We start from the raw sequence: 18,051 nt of genomic DNA, 5'->3' as shown, positions 1-18,051 counted from the left end.
TCAGTAGAATTCAATACTGTTCTATTAATGCCAAACATCAGTTAATCCAGTTTAAGGTCATGCATAGACTTCATTAGTCAAAAACTAAGCTACATAGAATCTATCCTACTGTCTCCCCTTTGTGTGATCGATGTAAGTCTGCTGATGGTACCTTAGCCCAGCTTTTCTGGACATGTCCAAAACTGTATGACTTCTGGTGTGAAGTATTCAAATGGTTCTCTGAAATGTATAACTGTGTGTTTAAGCTTGAGCCAGAGGTGGCACTGTTTGGCTACTCACTGTCTCTACTGACTCATAGCCTTCCTGTACAGAACACCATTATGTATGGAATGATGAATGATGAATTGCGAAGAGACTGATTTTAATGTTCTGGAAGTCGTGGCTAATAGAACTAGAAGTTCAAGAAGTTCTACAAGACTTGGCAGTCGTTCTTAGACCATTTTGCTCAATTTGATAAAAACTCTGGGCCTTAATGGGATCCACAAAGGACCACTCACCTCCTCCTTGAAAATGTGTGTTTTAATTTAGAGTACTAGTGATGCAAGAGTATGTTTCATGGTGTTGAATTACTGTATACGCCCTGCTTAGTTTTTGTTTTTTGCTTTATTTATTTATTTATATTTATATATTTATTTATATATATATATATATATATATTTTCCATTTATTTTTTACTCTCAAGTTTAATCCTTTTGTACGTTACCATAATGCCTTGGAAACAACTTAAACATATTGAGCAAGAAAAAAAAAAGAAAGAAAAAAGCTACAATGTCCTTAAAATCTTGAATCACTCAGAAAAATAACTAACACTGTCAGAGTTTGAGACAGGAACTCACCTGACAACCATTTTGACTGGGTAGACTCCAATGCCCAGGCGCTTGTCCTCTGGGATGGTAAAAGACACACGGCCACTACTATTGGTCACCTCTGTGTTGAAGTACACCCATTCTCCTGATGGAGGCTGGGTCATGATGTGAAGGTCAACCTGAACAGAATTAGACAATAAATATTGAATAGAAACACAAACACTAATCACAAAGGTAGCACTGACATCAGTCTGTGTGACTGTGTGTATACCTTTTCCCCGGCCAAAGTGACCATGTCCAGAGGGCCATACATGAAGCGACCCATCACGACCTGCTGACTGTCTTCTGTGAATACAGCGTCACTTACACGGTGGTTGGCAGTCACGTTCTGTCAAATGAGTCAAAGAAATGAATGAAAAAACACAAGTAACTGATTCTTTGGGTTTCTTTTTCAAGATTTCTTTTAAGCATTTTAAAATATTTGATGAGATTTTATTACAAAGAAGAGGGTAAACTCAAGTTTTGATTTGATGGAAACAATCTTCACAGACTGAGCTCCAAAGCGCCCTGAAACCTCTGATCCCTACCCTGATTTTCACATGAGTCCTCTTGCGGAGCCACTTCTCCCGAGGTTTGGAGGGAGTGAATTCAGACACTTCTTTCCCATCGAGCTCTAGGATGCTTGAGTTTTCGTGCCTCATGACCTACAGCAGACATATGGATCACTCACCCTCAGTTTCAATGGATAGACGACTGACAGCCGAAGCCACGTACAAGCAGACATTAACAGCGGCAGGTGTGATAATATTGACTCACCTGTCTCAGGAGAAAAGACACAACATCAGTGGACTCCCAGTAAGATGCATGGAAGAGGTGCGGTAGAGCCACTGTTGGGAAAGCAGTCAGAGCATCGGGGCAATAGAGGGCAAAGTCCAGTCGCTTTGTGCCCCACCAACGTGCTGCAACTGCGATGAGGATGGAGTGAATAGGGTGCACAGACATAAGATGAAACTCTAAGAGTCAGCGTGAGGTTATGTGAAGCCACGTAAAGGTGCAACACCCCTAAATCAAAAAAACCCCCGGCAATTTCAATCTTTAACCACAACCATCACCGATCCCAGCAGATCTTCAGCTACAGGAAGGAGAAGATGTAGTTTGTGATTGTTATTAACAGGAAAATCAATGAAATAACACAACAGAAGGAAGTAAAAGATCATTAGACGGTTATGGTGTTTTGTGGTTATTTGTGTTAGTATGTGAATGAAAAAAAGATTGGATGGATTTGGAAAGAAGGGGCTGGATTTATTCATCATTCCTCATCAGGTGAACATACAAGCAAAGGGTAAGAAAAGGAAGCTTTTTACCCAGCTTCAAATTTTTTGGATTGGGACACACGAGAGGACAGTGGACAGAGAAGAGCTGTAGCCTCACGTTAAAAAATACCTTGCTCTACTTCAGCCTGGGAGTCCAGCGAGACCAGATCACATATAGCAGAGTCCAGCCCCGCTGACAGGCAGTTCTCAAACTGGCCAGTGGGACTTAGACCATCACATGTTTCTGCCTCAGAGTCCAGCTCTGCCACTAGATTTGCATCGGGAAATCCTGCAGCCTGGTCAGCCACTGCTTTCTTACGGCTTTTAGGAGGACTTTTCAGGAAGAATTTGTTTTGTGACGATAGGGCAAGTTGGGACAAAAGGCTGAACTTTTTGGATTGGTTAATTTGGCATGATATAGCTACAGGGAGAAAACAAAAAGAGAAAACAACCATATGACATACAGATGAATGTTGGTATGTGACAGTTAAAAACAGATCATGGAGGAATACTGCTTCCGGTGTCAGTAAGCTGCCTAAAACAGAAAAAAATAATTGTTATAAGAAGTTAGTTCAGGTGTCACATGAACAGAAATCTTACGTAATTAGTTTATGTGAGTCTCCGTGGCTGTACTGTAGGTGCTAAAACAGCAGCGTATGTGAAGATAAGATGAATGCTCTGGTAACAGAAGTGAAAAAGTGAGAGGAGGAGGAGGTGGGGAGGCGGTGTTGGAAGACAATCTCACATAAAACACAACAGAGTACCGGTCATCTCAGCAAACGTTGCAATAGGTAGTGGGACGATGCAGGAAATGGCTGAGGGAGGCAGGTGTCTACATGCATTGCAACATCAGATAAATGCAGCACTCATTCATTGCATTTACATTTAGACAGTGGATAAGAGTAAGACAGACAGTGAACAGTGGCGCTAAGCTCGCTCTTCTTCAGGACTCTGCTTGCTCTATTTGGGACTTCAGCAAGATGTGGAGAAAACACTCTCTCCTTACAATGCAGGTGTTGCTTCTCGCTAAGAAAAGGTAGCAAAAGGAGCGGGGTATTCATAATGTCTACCTGGCTGACTATAGACTGCTCCAGCTGCAGTGCAGCGTGTATGTAGAGTCAGAGAAAAGTAGTTGAGAGAGAAAAGATTAGGGAGGAAAGTAGGAAAGAGGGACAGGACAGAAGTTAGACTGAAAGAAAGAGAGAGAGAGGATAACTGCTGTGGAACCAGTGTGTGTGTCTGAGTGTGAGGAAGAGAGAACGAGAGACTTGTTGGTATTGAGAACACTTACTGTTGGCTATGTTGGTGGCAGTGTAACTGTCTGCCATTCCTGAGACCTGGCTGGCAATGCTGACCTCACTGGCCCTCCGCTGGCCCCGGGAGGGGGGGCCCGTTACAGGGGATGAGGGGTACGAACTGTCCATGAAGACACCACCATGAGACTGAACAACATCCGCTATTAAGTCGAAACAAGGAGATCCCATTAGACAGAGACACAGGTAAGGGTAACTCACAGTGATGACGGGGAGGGGGATGCGGGTTAGGGTGGCAGCAGAGAAACGTGACGGCAGGCACCATGGTTTCAGAGGACTTGTGAAACCACAAGGTGGCCTCATGATGGCCAAGGTTAGATTTCTAGAACCGACCATGTGGAAACACGGCGTATGAATACATGAAACACTTAGTGAATGTAAAATCACAAATGTCAACATCTGTTACAGTCACATCCACTTTTCATCTAATAGCAAAGTAGTATCAGGTAAAGGTCCTTTATCTTTGCAAACATAACAGAATAGTGCTGGAGATTTTAGAAGACCTCTGACCATCATCACAAAGAGGAGCATACAATAGGTTACGGTATAATCAGGATATTCAGAGCTCCAAGTACAGCACAGCACACTGCGCAAACACAACATCACAAGCACCACAATGTTCACATCTCTTTGAAACTCACACGGTTGTAGAAATGCCCTCTGAGGACATCGATAATCTTTCTAGATCTTGTCAGACACTATGGAAGTGATGCAGACACACTGAAACCCCGCTTATAAACCACAGCACAAACACAAATGTTTGCGTCCTCCAAACACTGGACACAATGTAAATATGTGATGGCAACAACGAAACACCACAAGAGATGCACATCTGATTTCCCAAAGTATTTCCATGGCATGTTGTTTCTGTTACAACTATTATGATTTCTATTTTTGACCAGAAATTGTTGAGAGGCTAATTTTTTTTTTTAAACCTACAAAATGTAAAAAAATTAAACCACATACACAAAGTCATTAAAGCTACAATAGCGATGGAAATACTTAGAGGACACATGGTAGACACAAATCTGATCATCTTAGTTTTGACAGCGAGAAGGATGAAACAAACAAGACAACAGAAACACAGTGAACGAGGATCAGGACAGGTGAAGGTGAATGGGAGAGGCTACACACACTCCATAGTGGCGGGTGTGGCTTTGAGGGAGCCCTCCTGCCAGTTTAGCACAGGCACAGGGATGCAGGTCTCACTGATGGTCTCCTGACAGCGAAGGGATAGGGGAGGCCCGCTGTCAAGTAGCAGCTGAGCGTTGCTCTGGACTGTCTCCACTACAGAGGGAGGTGGAGGGGGCAGAGGTCAAGGGAAAGGGGAGGGGTTTCGGAGGTAGAGAGCCAGGTATGCAGATATGGGGACAGGAGGCCGAGAGAGGAAGAAGGAAAGAGGACAAGGAAGACACAAAAACATATGAAGCAAGAACATCTGAACATGAGACAAGAAAGCAGAGTCAAGCCCTTAGTCAAGCCCACTTCGTTTGTCAGTCATATACTATCAGACCACACTGTTCTAGGATTTGAAAGCCCTTAAGTCTGCATAAAATATCTGGTACTTTATTAACTCAAAAATCATCTTAAATTCATCTTGGTACTGAAAATCTGTCAATTAGTTATACAACACAGACTTGAGGGTAACTTTTAGGACATTAATCATAAAAAAACCTCAGTTAAGGCATAATTTAATGTTTATTAACCATCATGTACCCTTTCAAGAAGCCCTGGTTCCTGGAAGTGTCCTTAATTTTCTGTGTCCTTTTTCTTGGTGAATCCTAAAAATGATTGTGTGAAAAGGGGCAGGCTGAGGCTCTAAGGGTTACTCCACTATAATGACCAGTCCAAACAGAAACCACCAGCAGGACTAGGACCACATTCAGATGAGTAAACTGCTTCACAAAAGACGTTGAAGCACAAACAGTAGAAAAATGTTTCATTTTTCTTTCAGACAATGTTTACTCTGTGTGTGAAGGAACTTTTGGCATGCTACATAGGCATCTTTAAGGCAAGTGTGGTCTGTGGCATGCACCCATGAAAAACAGGACAGCTTGTTACCATCAGATCTGACAGTGTCAGCTGATGTGATCTTTAGTTACAAAGAAAAATCAAACCAGAGAATCCAGAGAATATTGCATTTGTGTCTGTGCCTATGAACGATTCAATGTTTACTGATTTATTTATTTTTATAAATGAGACCTCTACATATTGTTGGTACAGGGGGCTCACCCAGTAGAGCTGAGTTTCCATCTCCCAGAGGGAAGCGTTGGTAACGGGGCACGTTGAATGGAGGCAGGAGGTGAAATTTCCTCTCCAGGAGAGGCTCCAGGCGGGAGGCGGAGGGATCGGCTGGGTGGAACAGGTTATAAACTTGCTGACAGGCGGGCCGCAGCTGGGCCACTAGGGGGGGGAATTGAACCAAAGACATAAGAGAGAAGAAGGGAACATCCAGTCCTCAGATGGAAAAGCAAATTTCTTAGGATATCTTCTATAATGAAAATGTGAGGTTTACTAGCCTTTAGGTATCATTAATGTCAACCAGACATAGAATTAATATTTTTAGGTATGCCCTCAACAGGTCATTATGCTACAGAGTGCATGTCCTCCTGAGGCAAATCTCAGGAAAATGAACCTGTAATTTTTAATACTACTAATGTATCATACTACAGCTGGATATTTGTACTCGAAATAGTCCAGTCCCAAGGAGTATCTAAACTTGTACAGTCAAATTATGCCTGTATTAGATCATGTTTGACTTGGGAAAAAAATGCTATTTGTATGGTTTTCCTTGTAGCCAATCACTGTAAGCGTTCTTTGATTTAATGCAAAGTGTGATTGGCCCACTACCACAGCAACTACATCCCATACAGTCTGCTCTAACAACCCTGCATTGTACAGTTTTCTACAGTTATTTAAAAATATTTCAATAATTTGGACACTTTAAAAAATGTATTTGTTTAAAAATCCTTTGGATGGGGAGGAGTGGTGGCATTTTATGGGACTGAATGCTTCCATTTACATGATCGGTAGCAAATTAAGTAGAAAAAAAAGGTATCAAATGAAGTACTCTATTGGTATCTGTATTATTTTAAGGGGACTGGTGTTGGTATTATGACAAGCATTACATCACTTTGTACAAAGTAGCTTACCATCCAGCATAGGAATGACAGTCTTTCTCAGGGCGAGCACCAAACCCAGTGGAGAGCCGAACAAGAAAAAGTCAGACACTTCAAAGTCAAACTTCCCCAGGGAGCCTCCATCCAGCATAGTGCTGCTGCTTGACCTGCGTGAGGCTGCGTCACTCCGCAACACACTGGAGTGTAAGCTGGAAGGACGACACAAAGTCATTTCTCTTATGCTGAACTAAAAATAAATCATACTCTGAGAGGACACTGCACTGAGTAGCTTTTATATTCGCGTTGAGGGTTCTTGTTATCAGCATGAATAATTTTACACACACACAAAACACACCTGGACAGGAAGGCCTGGTGCTGTTTTATGGTGTCCAGTTCGTAGGTTGAGGAGTCACTTCTCTTGCGCGGCAGTTGTCTCTTGGTGTCGTCACCTGCACTGGTGCGAGGGATGTCAATGTTACTGCGGCTGAGGTGGCGGCTGCCCTCCAGGGTCGGAGATGCTGACCCGTGCCCGCTATTGACAATGATGCCTGGAGAGAGGAGGTCCTGGTCCTGCAGGGGTGACCAGGATTATGTGTTATGAAAGCTTCAGCAATTTAGAAAGAGTCCATATACTGTATGACTTTTTATGACCTAATGAAGGAGAGGAAAACAGCTTAAATTCTTTGTAATCAGCAACTTCGGAAAGTTTGGCCACAAATTATATTAAAAGCTGAAACTTGTTACTTTACAAATATATAATACATATTTACATATCTAATAAATCCTGTTCTGTTTTCACAATATCACATATTCAGTCTCTTACCTGAACGCTGACGATACTGCCTCTACGGCTGCTGTTTTGACTTTCATTGACTGTCTGATTGGTACTGCACAGTGCATCAAACCCTAAAATTCCTCCGACACAGTCCCCAATGAGGCAAACCTGTCGAGGTCAAGGATGAGAAATAGTTAATTCAATAATATGTAATATAATTGAATAAATACAATTTGAATAAAAATAGTTTAAAGAAAAAAAATTCAAAAATAATTCAATGTTTTTTTTATCATTTCATATTATTGTGTGATACATGTAAGCTATCATTTGGGAAATAAACTAATACATTGTTTTTTTAAATTACATAAGCCTTTGCAGACTATGAGAACTATCATAAAACAACATATCACAAGAACAAAGCATGAAACCAAAAAACAGTAAAGTCCAAGAATATCCAAGAATACTAGTGACTTCAGAGCGCAGTAACCAACCTGGCCAGAGAAAGCAGCACCATCCAGAGACTTAATGAAGTCGGTGAACACCTGGTTTGCTCTGACAATGACAGTCGCCACTGCCTCCTGATACTGCGGAGCAGAGGTGGCCAGCAGGGGCAGAGCTGCCAGCGGGATGTGGTCCTGGCTGCTGGACAGACAGCTCTCATCGTAGCTGTATGGGCTCAGGCTGTCACAAAAGACACAAATGAAATATATTAAATTGAGAAATATAAAAGACAAGAAAATCCACAGAGGAGTTTGAACGGTCATGAGCCGAACCTGGATCTTTTCCATCATAAGCAAACACCCAATGAACAGGGACCTACGATCACTAACCACAACACAACACAAAATGTCTGCATGTGTGTCCTCTTACTTGGACACCAGGGAGAAGGCCTCGGCACAGATGGCAGGGCAAGGTACCAAGCGGATGGCGATGCGTCCTAGCGCAGCGGGGTAATGAACACGCATGACTGTGTCAAAAGCTGTACTGATCGTGTTGACATCGGCCTGCTTGCTGTTCTGGTCCCCTCCGCCTGTGTCCAGGATGTTCCCTCCGTGCAGAACCAAGATCAGCACATGGATCTTGGATGGCTGCAGACACTGCTGGGATGAGCTCTCCTGAGATCAGAAAATTTAAAGTTTAATAAAAACTACATTTACTGAAGGAAATCTGAAGAAATCTCTTTATTAGTAGACGACAAAGTGCTTACAGAGGAAAAAAATCAAAATAAAAAAATCTTTTGGCATCAGACATCGTTTCTTGTCTCTGATTTGTGACTATCTGTGTCCATTTCTTCAAATATAGACCACACAACAAACACACTTCTTTTCACAACCAGAGACGGGCAGAAAACCACGAAGGGAAACACCTGGATAACTGTTCAACTACAGCAAACAACGACAATGCCTCCGGAGCACATGTGACATTAAAAGGCATATTATGCAGGATTTGCCGGTTACCATTTGTCAACACACCATTCAAAGTTGGTCCCTCCTCCCGAGCGAGAAAGAGCAACTATGCTCAAATGAGCTGGAGAGTGAATGAAGGGAGTGGCACTGGTACAGAGAACAAAGCTGTGTGTCAGAGAAATAAAAAAATGTCATCGTTCTAAAGCACAAATTAAAAAAAAACCTAAACCGCCACACACCCTTGAAGGAACTTGCTGCAATGTCAGATTTTGTCTAAATGCACAATACCCTATGCACTGTGGTCTTTCTGCTTTGCAAGTGTGTGTGTAGCTCAGCCCCGCCCTAGGTTAAGCAGACACACAGACCTGCAGCTCTTTATATATCCATAACACAGAGACAGCAAACAGAGCAGAGCAGAACAGAGAGACGGAAACAGTGACCTGGTCATAACACTATAGGTCCCGGCTACAGACCAACACACAGGTTGATGATCAGAAATGTCCTGAACACAACAAAATAAGAAAATACAGGCAGAGGGCAGAGTCTCTTTGTAGACACACACACTTCTAGTGAGTCGTGAATGATGGTTAAGAGGGAGTCCATACATAGCTTTTTTTTTAAAAAGGAAAATCCTGCATAGTATGCCTTTAAATAGAACAACATGATGTGCAGTTTTGTCGAACAATTATAATCCAAAACTTCACATTTTTTTGAAAAAGCACTCAACGCCACAGCTACAAGTACAAAGGAGTCGAACACAGGATGGTGAGGTTGAGGTGTACACATGGATTTGGGTTTGGGCAACGGCAGGAAAAAGGGCAGGAGCAGTAAGTTCTGAGGTCTCTGTGGAGATACTATAACCCACTGTGAACTGGGGCCAAAATGTTTACTTACTGACTGGTGCCTTGTTACCATGATGGTGGGAATGGGAGAGCTATCTGCTTGGCCGCTAACAGAGCCACGCATCTGAACACAAGAGGACAGAGAGGCTCAGGGACAAAAAGCCTGTCTCCAAACCTCTGAGTGTGTTTTTAACTGTTAAAAATTAAATTAAAGACCCCCTTCAGACATGTTTTAAGCCATAAAAATAATTTGCTTTGAATAATAATTTGTGTCTAATCTTTTTTTTTCCAGAAACAAAGTTAAATAACCTTCTTGCTAAAAAATCCAGAATCTTAAAATATGCAAATATTGCTCATTTCAAAACTTTAACGGCTGGACACAAGATGTCTTCACTAAAAAGTCAATTTTCAGTGTATAGTATGTGCACTGAAGGAGGTTTATACATTCCATGCTCGTAGGAACGCATTTGCAAACTGAACACAGGAACTTTCCATCTTCAGCAGGTGATTGTGGAAACAGTCTTCTAGTTTCAAACTCACATTATTCAGTACAGTGAAGCTCAAACATCCAACAGAAGAAGAAAAACACATTTTTGACTTAAAGTATGACAGACGTTTTTGATACAAAGGGGCATTGCTTTAGAATAGATAGTTCTTCTGTCACATTTATCTCAGACACAGTTCAGAGTCACAGACGGCTGGCTAGGAGTGCGTATTGTGTGGAAACACACTTGTCTGACACACATACCTCGTCTAGTCTTTCTTCACTGGTTGCTCTCTCATAATCCACTGTCATTTCTTGGAACAGCTCACCTGCGAACACGAAGGCACACAGAGGCCCCAGTGATCATTAACATTAAATATTACAGTGGTGTGATTGTCCATAGTAGACTGCTCATAGTCTTCATCATACCAGGAGTTTCTTCTGTGTCTGCAGCTTCAATCTTGTCCATGAGGTCATTGGAGTTCCACTTGGTGATCTCCTTTGGAAAGACCTCCTCGCCATCTGAGAGATCCTCTGCAGGGGCAACACAAGACAAATCATTATCATATTATTCCGTTGATACAAGCAATTCACAGTAAAGAACAGGGTTATAAGGTTCAGTTATATAATAATACATTCAGACCCTTTAATTTTTTCCACATTTTAGTCATGTTGCAGCCTGATGCTAAAATCATTTAAATTATTTTTTAACTCATCAATTTGAACTCAATACCCCATAATGACAAACGAAAATAGAATTTCAATTTTTTTTGCAAATTTGTCAAAAAGAAAAACTGATACACATCTCTGGAAGAGAAGGAAATGGACTGTAAGGTCTCCAAGCACTGAGCTACAGCTCATGAGGACTGCGGCCTCCAGATTATTTTCCTCTACATATACAGATAAATGTAAAAAGGAAAAAAAAATGGAAAAGAGTGCTATGAAAAATGTAGAAATTCTGTACACTGAAATGACATCTTTTCAAATGAAAATATAATCACAAGGCGCATAGGTAGTTGAGTGGTTAAGAGCACATGCCACGTAGGCAGCGGACCCCGGTTTGAGTCCCGGCCGGTAGACCTTTGCTGCATGTCACACACCCTCTCTCCCGTGATTTCCCGTCTCATTACTGTCAATAAAAGGTGTCTATGTCGGAAAAAAATGTATATAATCACAGAAAAAGAGGAAAAACTGAAATATCACACAGACATAAGTATTCAGTCCCCTTTACTCAGTACTTAGTTGAAGCACCTTGGGCCTCAAGTACAGCAGCATACATTACTCAAGTCTTGGGTATGACGAGAAAAGCTTTGCAGTCCTGGATTTGGGGATTTTCTGCATTTCATGCAGTCCCCGCCACTGGAAACAGTATTGGAACAGTATTGGGCAGGTGACGAGCAGTGTCTGGTTTCCTCCAGAGATGATGCACAGAATTGAGGTCGAAAAGTTCGATCTTGGTTTCATCACACCAGAATCTTGTTTCTCACAGTCTGAGTCCTTTAGGTACTCAGCCAGAGTGACCATCAGATTATTGGTCATTTCTCTTACCAAGTCCTTTCTCTCCTGATTGCTCAGTTGGTCCAAGAGGCCAGCTCTAGGAAGAGTTTTGGTTGTTCTCAACTTCTTCTATTTGAGGATTATGGATGCCAGTGTGCTCTTGAGAACCTTTAATGCAGCAGAATTTTTTGTACCCCTCCCCAGATCTGTGGCTCGACACAATCCTGTCTCTGAGCTCTGCAGGCAGTCCGTTCAACCTCACAGCTTGATTTTTGCTGTGATGTGTTAGCTGTGAGACGTTATAAAGACAGGTTCATATCCAATTAACTGGATTTATGACAGGTGGACTCCAGTCAAGGTGTAGAAACATCTCACAGATGACCAAAAGAAATGGGAGGATCCTGAGCTACATATAATACTTACATCAATGTGATATTTCAGGAGGATTTTTTTGAAAATTTTGCAAACATTTCAAAAATTCTGTTTGTGCTTTGTCATTATGCGGTATTGAGTGTAGATTCCAGAGGAAAACATGAATTTTAATGATTCTAGCATCAGGCTGCAAAATAGCAGAATGTGGAAAAATGAAGGAGAATGCTTTCTGAATATACTGTAACTGAAAGTTAACTAGCCTAACCAGCCCTTTTTAAACATATATTATATTAAATAAATGAGTAAATTACATTATTCAGTAACAGAAGTGTCACTACCTCCACCTTCATGCTTATTTATATTTGATACATCATTTTATTTCGTACTCTCAAATAGCATTTCCAAATATAAAGGACACAATTCCAAAACAAACAAATCTATTTACTGCACCATAACCCTCTAATAAGTTTTAAATGAGTGTCTTTTGAATTTATCCAAATGTCTGACAGACTGTGTTCATTAATCTAGGATTTATAAAGAAAGCTCTCAGGATTAATAAGATAATATTTTTTATCCAATAATTTCTCTCCTGGGACATATTTTCAGAGAAACTGGCACCCACCTCATGTTCACTTAAGGCTGCAAATGTAATGTGTGTATGGAGATGTAATTCCATTAACTCTTGTAATACTAAGAATAATAACAACTGTTGTGTCATTTCATTTCTCAGTGACGTGCTTTGCAAACACACTGCCAGAGGATTGAAGCCGGTGTCTCAGGAACACAAACATCAGAGTGTGACTGCTTTGAACATCTGACTAAAATGATTCAGTCATAAACTTGATGAATTTCTCAGGATAAATGACCTGTCCCACAAACAGCTTAATATCAAGAGACTTTGTCCTTTAAGTTGTATTGCCTTTACAGTTCTTTTCTCAGTCACATTGGTTTCCTTTATTTAGAAAACATGTACAACAATCCAGAATTACACTGGATTAAAATGAAGCAAAGCCTTTACCTAATAGCTTCAGACAAGTTAAGTGTACCATCATTTGTAGAGCCAGACATCTGATTATTTAAACTTAGCAAACCAGACACGTATCATATGCTATGAGTTCTCTTCTTAAAGGTTTCATTTATTCATCTGCACTAAAAAGAAACAGTTTAAAAGACGTGGACATGCTCCTCAAGTATTTGATGATCACTGCAAGCGAACCATAAGCACAACCTACTTAGAAGCACATCTAGCCAAGTACATCTGTTTCTATATTTAAATTTGTGTGCTTCCACCATGTGACACATCAAGCAACCAAAGTACACAGTTGTGTTCATAAAGACTGCACCTAAATTTACTTTGACACACCAGCTTTGTTTATTTACCATAATTTGATATCTCTACAGTGGAGGGAAAATGTGTAAATGATAAATAACTGGGATGGGTGCTGGAGCAGCGCAGCAGTAATCACTGTATAAGCCATCAGTGACAGAAGGTTACGTGGACTAATTCAAATGATATGACAGTGTAGTAAGGAGTTTAATCAGCTTATCAAATGAAATGTATTGTGCTTTGACCTCATGCACCCAACGCAAAATAATTAATCCATACAAACATGAATACTGCAATATGCAATCAATTATCAAATGCATCACTTTCCAGTTACTCACAACACCTCATGCAGAGATTTATTGAACTTGAAACCGGTGAAAACAAACAAGTGCCACTAAATCATCATCAGTATAATAAATAGCAGCAATATGCAAAATTTTATTCTTGTTTTCTTGTCTGGACTTAACGTTATGAAATAATCTCACCAAACAAACACTGGTGGATTATTTTGGAGGGGCGGGGGGGTTTATTGCTTGGGTGTACCATGAATTGTAAAGAATTGTGTGTGTGTGTGCCTGTAAATGACGATAAAGGTAATGTGAGAGCTAGAGTGGTTTGGTGAGTGAGGGACTGGTGGGCAGGGACGATTGTCATGTGTGAACTGTGGCGTCAGGGTGAGCCACCTCGCCTGAGTCCTTGGTCAAACTCATCCGGCAGAGAGTGCGGGTGTTGCACCACACCCGCCTATTTCAACTGCAGCCCCAAAGCATGCTGGGTATCTGGGAAGCTTAAGAACTGATCTGTGGTTAAAGAGATGCATGCAGAGTCAGGGGAGAGGGGAGAAGGCAGGTTTGGCAAAAATGAACACATACTTATTGATCCTACCACAGACTACATTTTAAAATTTAAACAGTGTTTACCATGCGCGTCGAAGAACTCCTCGTCCGAGCTGTCTTCTGAGTCTCTTGCTATGCTCTGCATCCTCCACTCAGAGATGCTGTGACGTGATGGGCTCACTGGAAGACCGCACATGAACAAAACATTCACTGTTATTTTTGGACATGTGTTTCAGCCTCTCTCTTTCCATTTTAACGCACACACACATTCTCTATGACAAAGAAATATTGCACTCCCCGGCCCACACACACATACACACACACAAACACACACACACACACACAGTGTTATATAAACATGTAACAGTCTCTGTGATGCATTACTTCATCACAGATGGACTGCTTGGTGGTCAGGGGGGTGTGTGAAAAGTGAGGCCCAATGTATTATAGACATTGCTACAAGTACACGAGCCAAATGCTGGCAAAGGAAAATGGCGATACTAAAAGCCCTTGTCTATCACGTGTCCTCAGTCTATGCCTCATATATCATTAGTGCGGAGGAAGAGGTGGGGGCAGGCTGGTGAGAGGGGGGCACAGCTGTAGCTGTCAGCGCTCAGAATTAAACAGCAGTGGTGGAGAAGAGGGTCACTGTGAAGAGCGTCAGCCTCTGGTCTGTGATGTCAGAACTGTTGCTAAAAATAGCCCAGGAGGAACCACAGGGGGGAGTTACAGGGGTGAAACAAGGCATGCTGGATCAGAGTCAGGGTCCAGGTGGCAGCTACAGTGAGCACTGCATTGAGGTAGGGGTGATACTGGAGATGGGTGTGTCAGAGCACGCGATGTTGTGATGTCAAAGCTGCAGCTAAAAATAACCCAGGTATGATCCATGGAGTTGTAGGGGTGAAGCGAGGTAAACCGTACCGTGAAGCAAATGTGGAGGAGTGAGTAAACATTGTTGAATAGAGTAAAAACATTCCAATTAAAATCAGGCGCCGGACAGAAAAGCAAAGCGTTGAGGAAAAGCAGAGTATGCATACTAAAAGCTGCTCCCAAGGTGTTTGACTTTATTAACACCAATTCAACAATCTGAGCTCTTCAGTAGACGCTGATTCATTCAGCTTGGGAGCGCCTTTCAGTGTGTACGCTGAACTACGAAAAAAATACAAGGCTGTTCTGTGTAGAAAATATCACATTTTGGTGAAAAGACAACTGATGGGACACACTAAGCATACAGATGGACTGCTGAATGGATTATGCTGCAGTATGTTTTGATACTTCGCTCTACTGTGACACTTATTACCTTTATATCCATTATAACTCACATGAATTCAGGGGGTTTTTTGCACTTTTTGACTTAAACTACAAATGTTGAACAGTCAGAAGTGGATGTGTTTGATACTGAGCATAGATTAAAGTGAAGTGCTACATTGGCTTTTCGCAAATTTGACGTTGTTGAAATCTTGACATACGAGCTTCCACTGTGAACAGTCAAATATCTGGACTGGCTGTGTTTACTTGTGGAGCAGTTGTTGCTGGTGTCAGGAGACTGCAACCCTTAAAAAAGGAGTCAAAAAATAATACTTCAGGGTGTGATGTTGTGTAAAGAAAGCAGCATGGAGGCTGAAAAACAGCACAGGGATGAAATGCAGGTCTGTCTGAAACCTTTCACACCAGCCTCAAACATGGTCATACACACAAGGTGACACGGACAAACAGGTGAAGATGGCTCCTCACCTCCTCGCTTGGATGAGCGGGAGGACCGTGATGAAGTGGACCACTGCTTGGTGAGTACACCTCGTGGCTGGAGAGTCTCTCCTCCTGAGCTGACAACAACCTCCTCAGCTTCGATGGAGTTGATCGCCTCTTTAGCCTCTTGTTCTTTGTCTGGAGACAGGGCACCTCCATTGGCCTCGGTGGCCTCCTCCGCCTGGCTGAACTGAGCCATCTTCGTGGCAAGGGCCAACTGGGTTTCCAGTTCCAGCTGCCTGATGTCCTCCATGGTCAAACCGTACCACTCATCCTGCCAGCACCAAGCCTGCCGGTGGGCTCGCACCATCACCTTTCTCAGTCCTGGAAAGAGACAAGAATATATATATATATATATATATATATATGTATGTATATATATACACACATACATACATACACACACACACACACACATACACACATCCACCACTGAAAATCATGAGGTTTCTACCACTTGGATATAAACTCCCCTCAATTTATGCTGTTAGTAAAGGCAAAAAGCTAAATGCGCCCTGTAACATGACAAACCGTGTATGACCGCATACGCACCAACATCATGGATGAATCGTTCAATCTTCGACTGCATGCCCCAGTAGCGGAACTCAACCTTGCACAGTTTATAGGCACACATGATAGGGGTCTTCCCGGGGTTATTATTGTACTCCTCTATCCAGTCATCCTGCAGAGGACCCCTCTGAGTCTTGTCTGACTTGTAGAGCCGCGTGTCCTCCTCTGCTTTGTACTCGTGTGGGGGAATGGGATCTGTCACTATGTCGATTGGGTCTGCCAAAGAAAATTCAAATTTAGAAAGGAATGACTACTCACTGTTTTGATTTTATGACAGAGATGATGACAGATATTACAACTGGTTTCAATGTCTCTGATTTCATGTGTATGTAAGCGAGTGGGATAGCAGAACTGACAAATATAACAATAAGCAATTGATTGAAATGATTAAAATCAAAAGTGTTGTTACATGCCTTAAAGCATACAGCTTCATCTTCAATAGATAAACAGCAAACCAACGACAGAAAAAAACAGATGCAGTACTGCCAAATTGCCACAAGTGGGCCTCACCAGCTGCTCATGATCAAGACACAAGAGGACAGCTATCAAGACACCATCAGACAACAGCTACATACACTACACACACTTTAAATAACTATGCTAGGTAGCTAAGTAAAGGTCATAACTTGCTGTTTTGGTTCTTTATTTCAGCTGCACTGTAGATAATTATCTGCAGTCTCGTGATTGCTCTATATTGGGCTGAAATTGTTCTGGACTGAAACAAAATGTGCTCACCGATTGTCCTCTGCCTCTTTTCTGCTGCAGACATGTTGAAGACATCTGCTTGGTTGCCGGTATCAGGTTTGTAGTATGTCTCAATGTCAATGGAGAACTTCTCAACAAAGGGACAAGTGTATCTGAGGGACAAGAGGCAGCAGCATTAAGTAAGAACATGTAGTCCTTAGTGTCCTAACAATGCATGACTGTATTATAGGTTGACTGCCTTAATTCAGAGTCTTTACTTTTCAGGTGAATGGCTCATGATCAGAACTATTTTATCAAGAGCGACAACACCCTCTCACTGCTGTGGAGATGATGTGTGAGCCATGCCCATCTGTTGCATCTGAGGCGTCTGCAGCAAAGCTGTCACTGGTTGAATAGATGTGTCAACAGGCACTTGCAGTCTATCAATATCCTGACAGTATAGTCAAGGGCACATCTCTTTTCAGCACCTTCACGTCTCGGTGTTTGTCAGGCCCCACACAGACAAACAGTCTGACACCCTGAGAATGAGGGGCCATCAACATCTAACAGCCTGGGAGCGCTGCTGGCCAGACGCCGATCTGCCCGGGTATATTCTGACAACTGCTTTGATGTCTTTGTTTTCTCTTAGCTTTTAGTGAAAACTACAAAACTTTTTATATGTATTATACCTCATATGCAGGGGTTGAATTATAATTTGTCTTCTAAACAAATGTGAGATGATTTTTTGTCTTTATATTGTATGTATTTCCACATAACATACTACAAATGTTAAACAAATTAATAAAAAATGGGGTTATTTAATACAATGAATGAGTGTTTCTTCAGTGATAAACTCAAGTGGTCCACTTCAGTCTGCATCCTCTACATAAAGCCTGCACCCACCAGAGACACTATCACACACAGCATTCTCTGTTATCAAAATAACTAATTTAAAGGTTTT

General features: G+C 41.8%; 1 protein-coding gene across 3 annotated transcripts in view; it reads right to left on the bottom strand.

Annotated features, from left to right (window-relative positions):
- LOC128364374 (membrane-associated phosphatidylinositol transfer protein 2-like) overlaps positions 1-18,051 on the bottom strand; it is a 45,859-nt gene that overhangs the window by 5,018 nt on the left and 22,790 nt on the right. The window contains exons 4-23 of one of the 3 annotated variants that reach the window (XM_053324906.1): positions 17,142-17,263; positions 16,389-16,622; positions 15,825-16,160; positions 14,175-14,270; positions 10,488-10,592; positions 10,323-10,387; positions 9,627-9,698; positions 8,197-8,441; positions 7,818-8,007; positions 7,375-7,494; positions 6,907-7,121; positions 6,585-6,760; positions 5,665-5,835; positions 4,567-4,719; positions 3,411-3,575; positions 2,250-2,540; positions 1,623-1,771; positions 1,394-1,510; positions 1,078-1,194; positions 837-985 (exon numbers count right to left, since the gene is read on the bottom strand). In XM_053324906.1, coding sequence (XP_053180881.1) covers positions 837-985; positions 1,078-1,194; positions 1,394-1,510; positions 1,623-1,771; positions 2,250-2,540; positions 3,411-3,575; positions 4,567-4,719; positions 5,665-5,835; positions 6,585-6,760; positions 6,907-7,121; positions 7,375-7,494; positions 7,818-8,007; positions 8,197-8,441; positions 9,627-9,698; positions 10,323-10,387; positions 10,488-10,592; positions 14,175-14,270; positions 15,825-16,160; positions 16,389-16,622; positions 17,142-17,263 — 3,288 coding nt within the window. The remainder of the gene's footprint in view (positions 1-836; positions 986-1,077; positions 1,195-1,393; positions 1,511-1,622; positions 1,772-2,249; positions 2,541-3,410; positions 3,576-4,566; positions 4,720-5,664; positions 5,836-6,584; positions 6,761-6,906; positions 7,122-7,374; positions 7,495-7,817; positions 8,008-8,196; positions 8,442-9,626; positions 9,699-10,322; positions 10,388-10,487; positions 10,593-14,174; positions 14,271-15,824; positions 16,161-16,388; positions 16,623-17,141; positions 17,264-18,051) is intronic. The other 2 variants (XM_053324904.1, XM_053324905.1) reach the window with 2 other exon arrangements.

This window comes from Scomber japonicus, chromosome 9, assembly GCF_027409825.1.
Source record: "Scomber japonicus isolate fScoJap1 chromosome 9, fScoJap1.pri, whole genome shotgun sequence".
Classification (NCBI taxonomy): Eukaryota; Metazoa; Chordata; class Actinopteri; order Scombriformes; family Scombridae; genus Scomber; species Scomber japonicus.
Note: the sequence above shows the minus strand (reverse complement) of the source record. Positions and strands in the feature narration are given on the sequence as shown.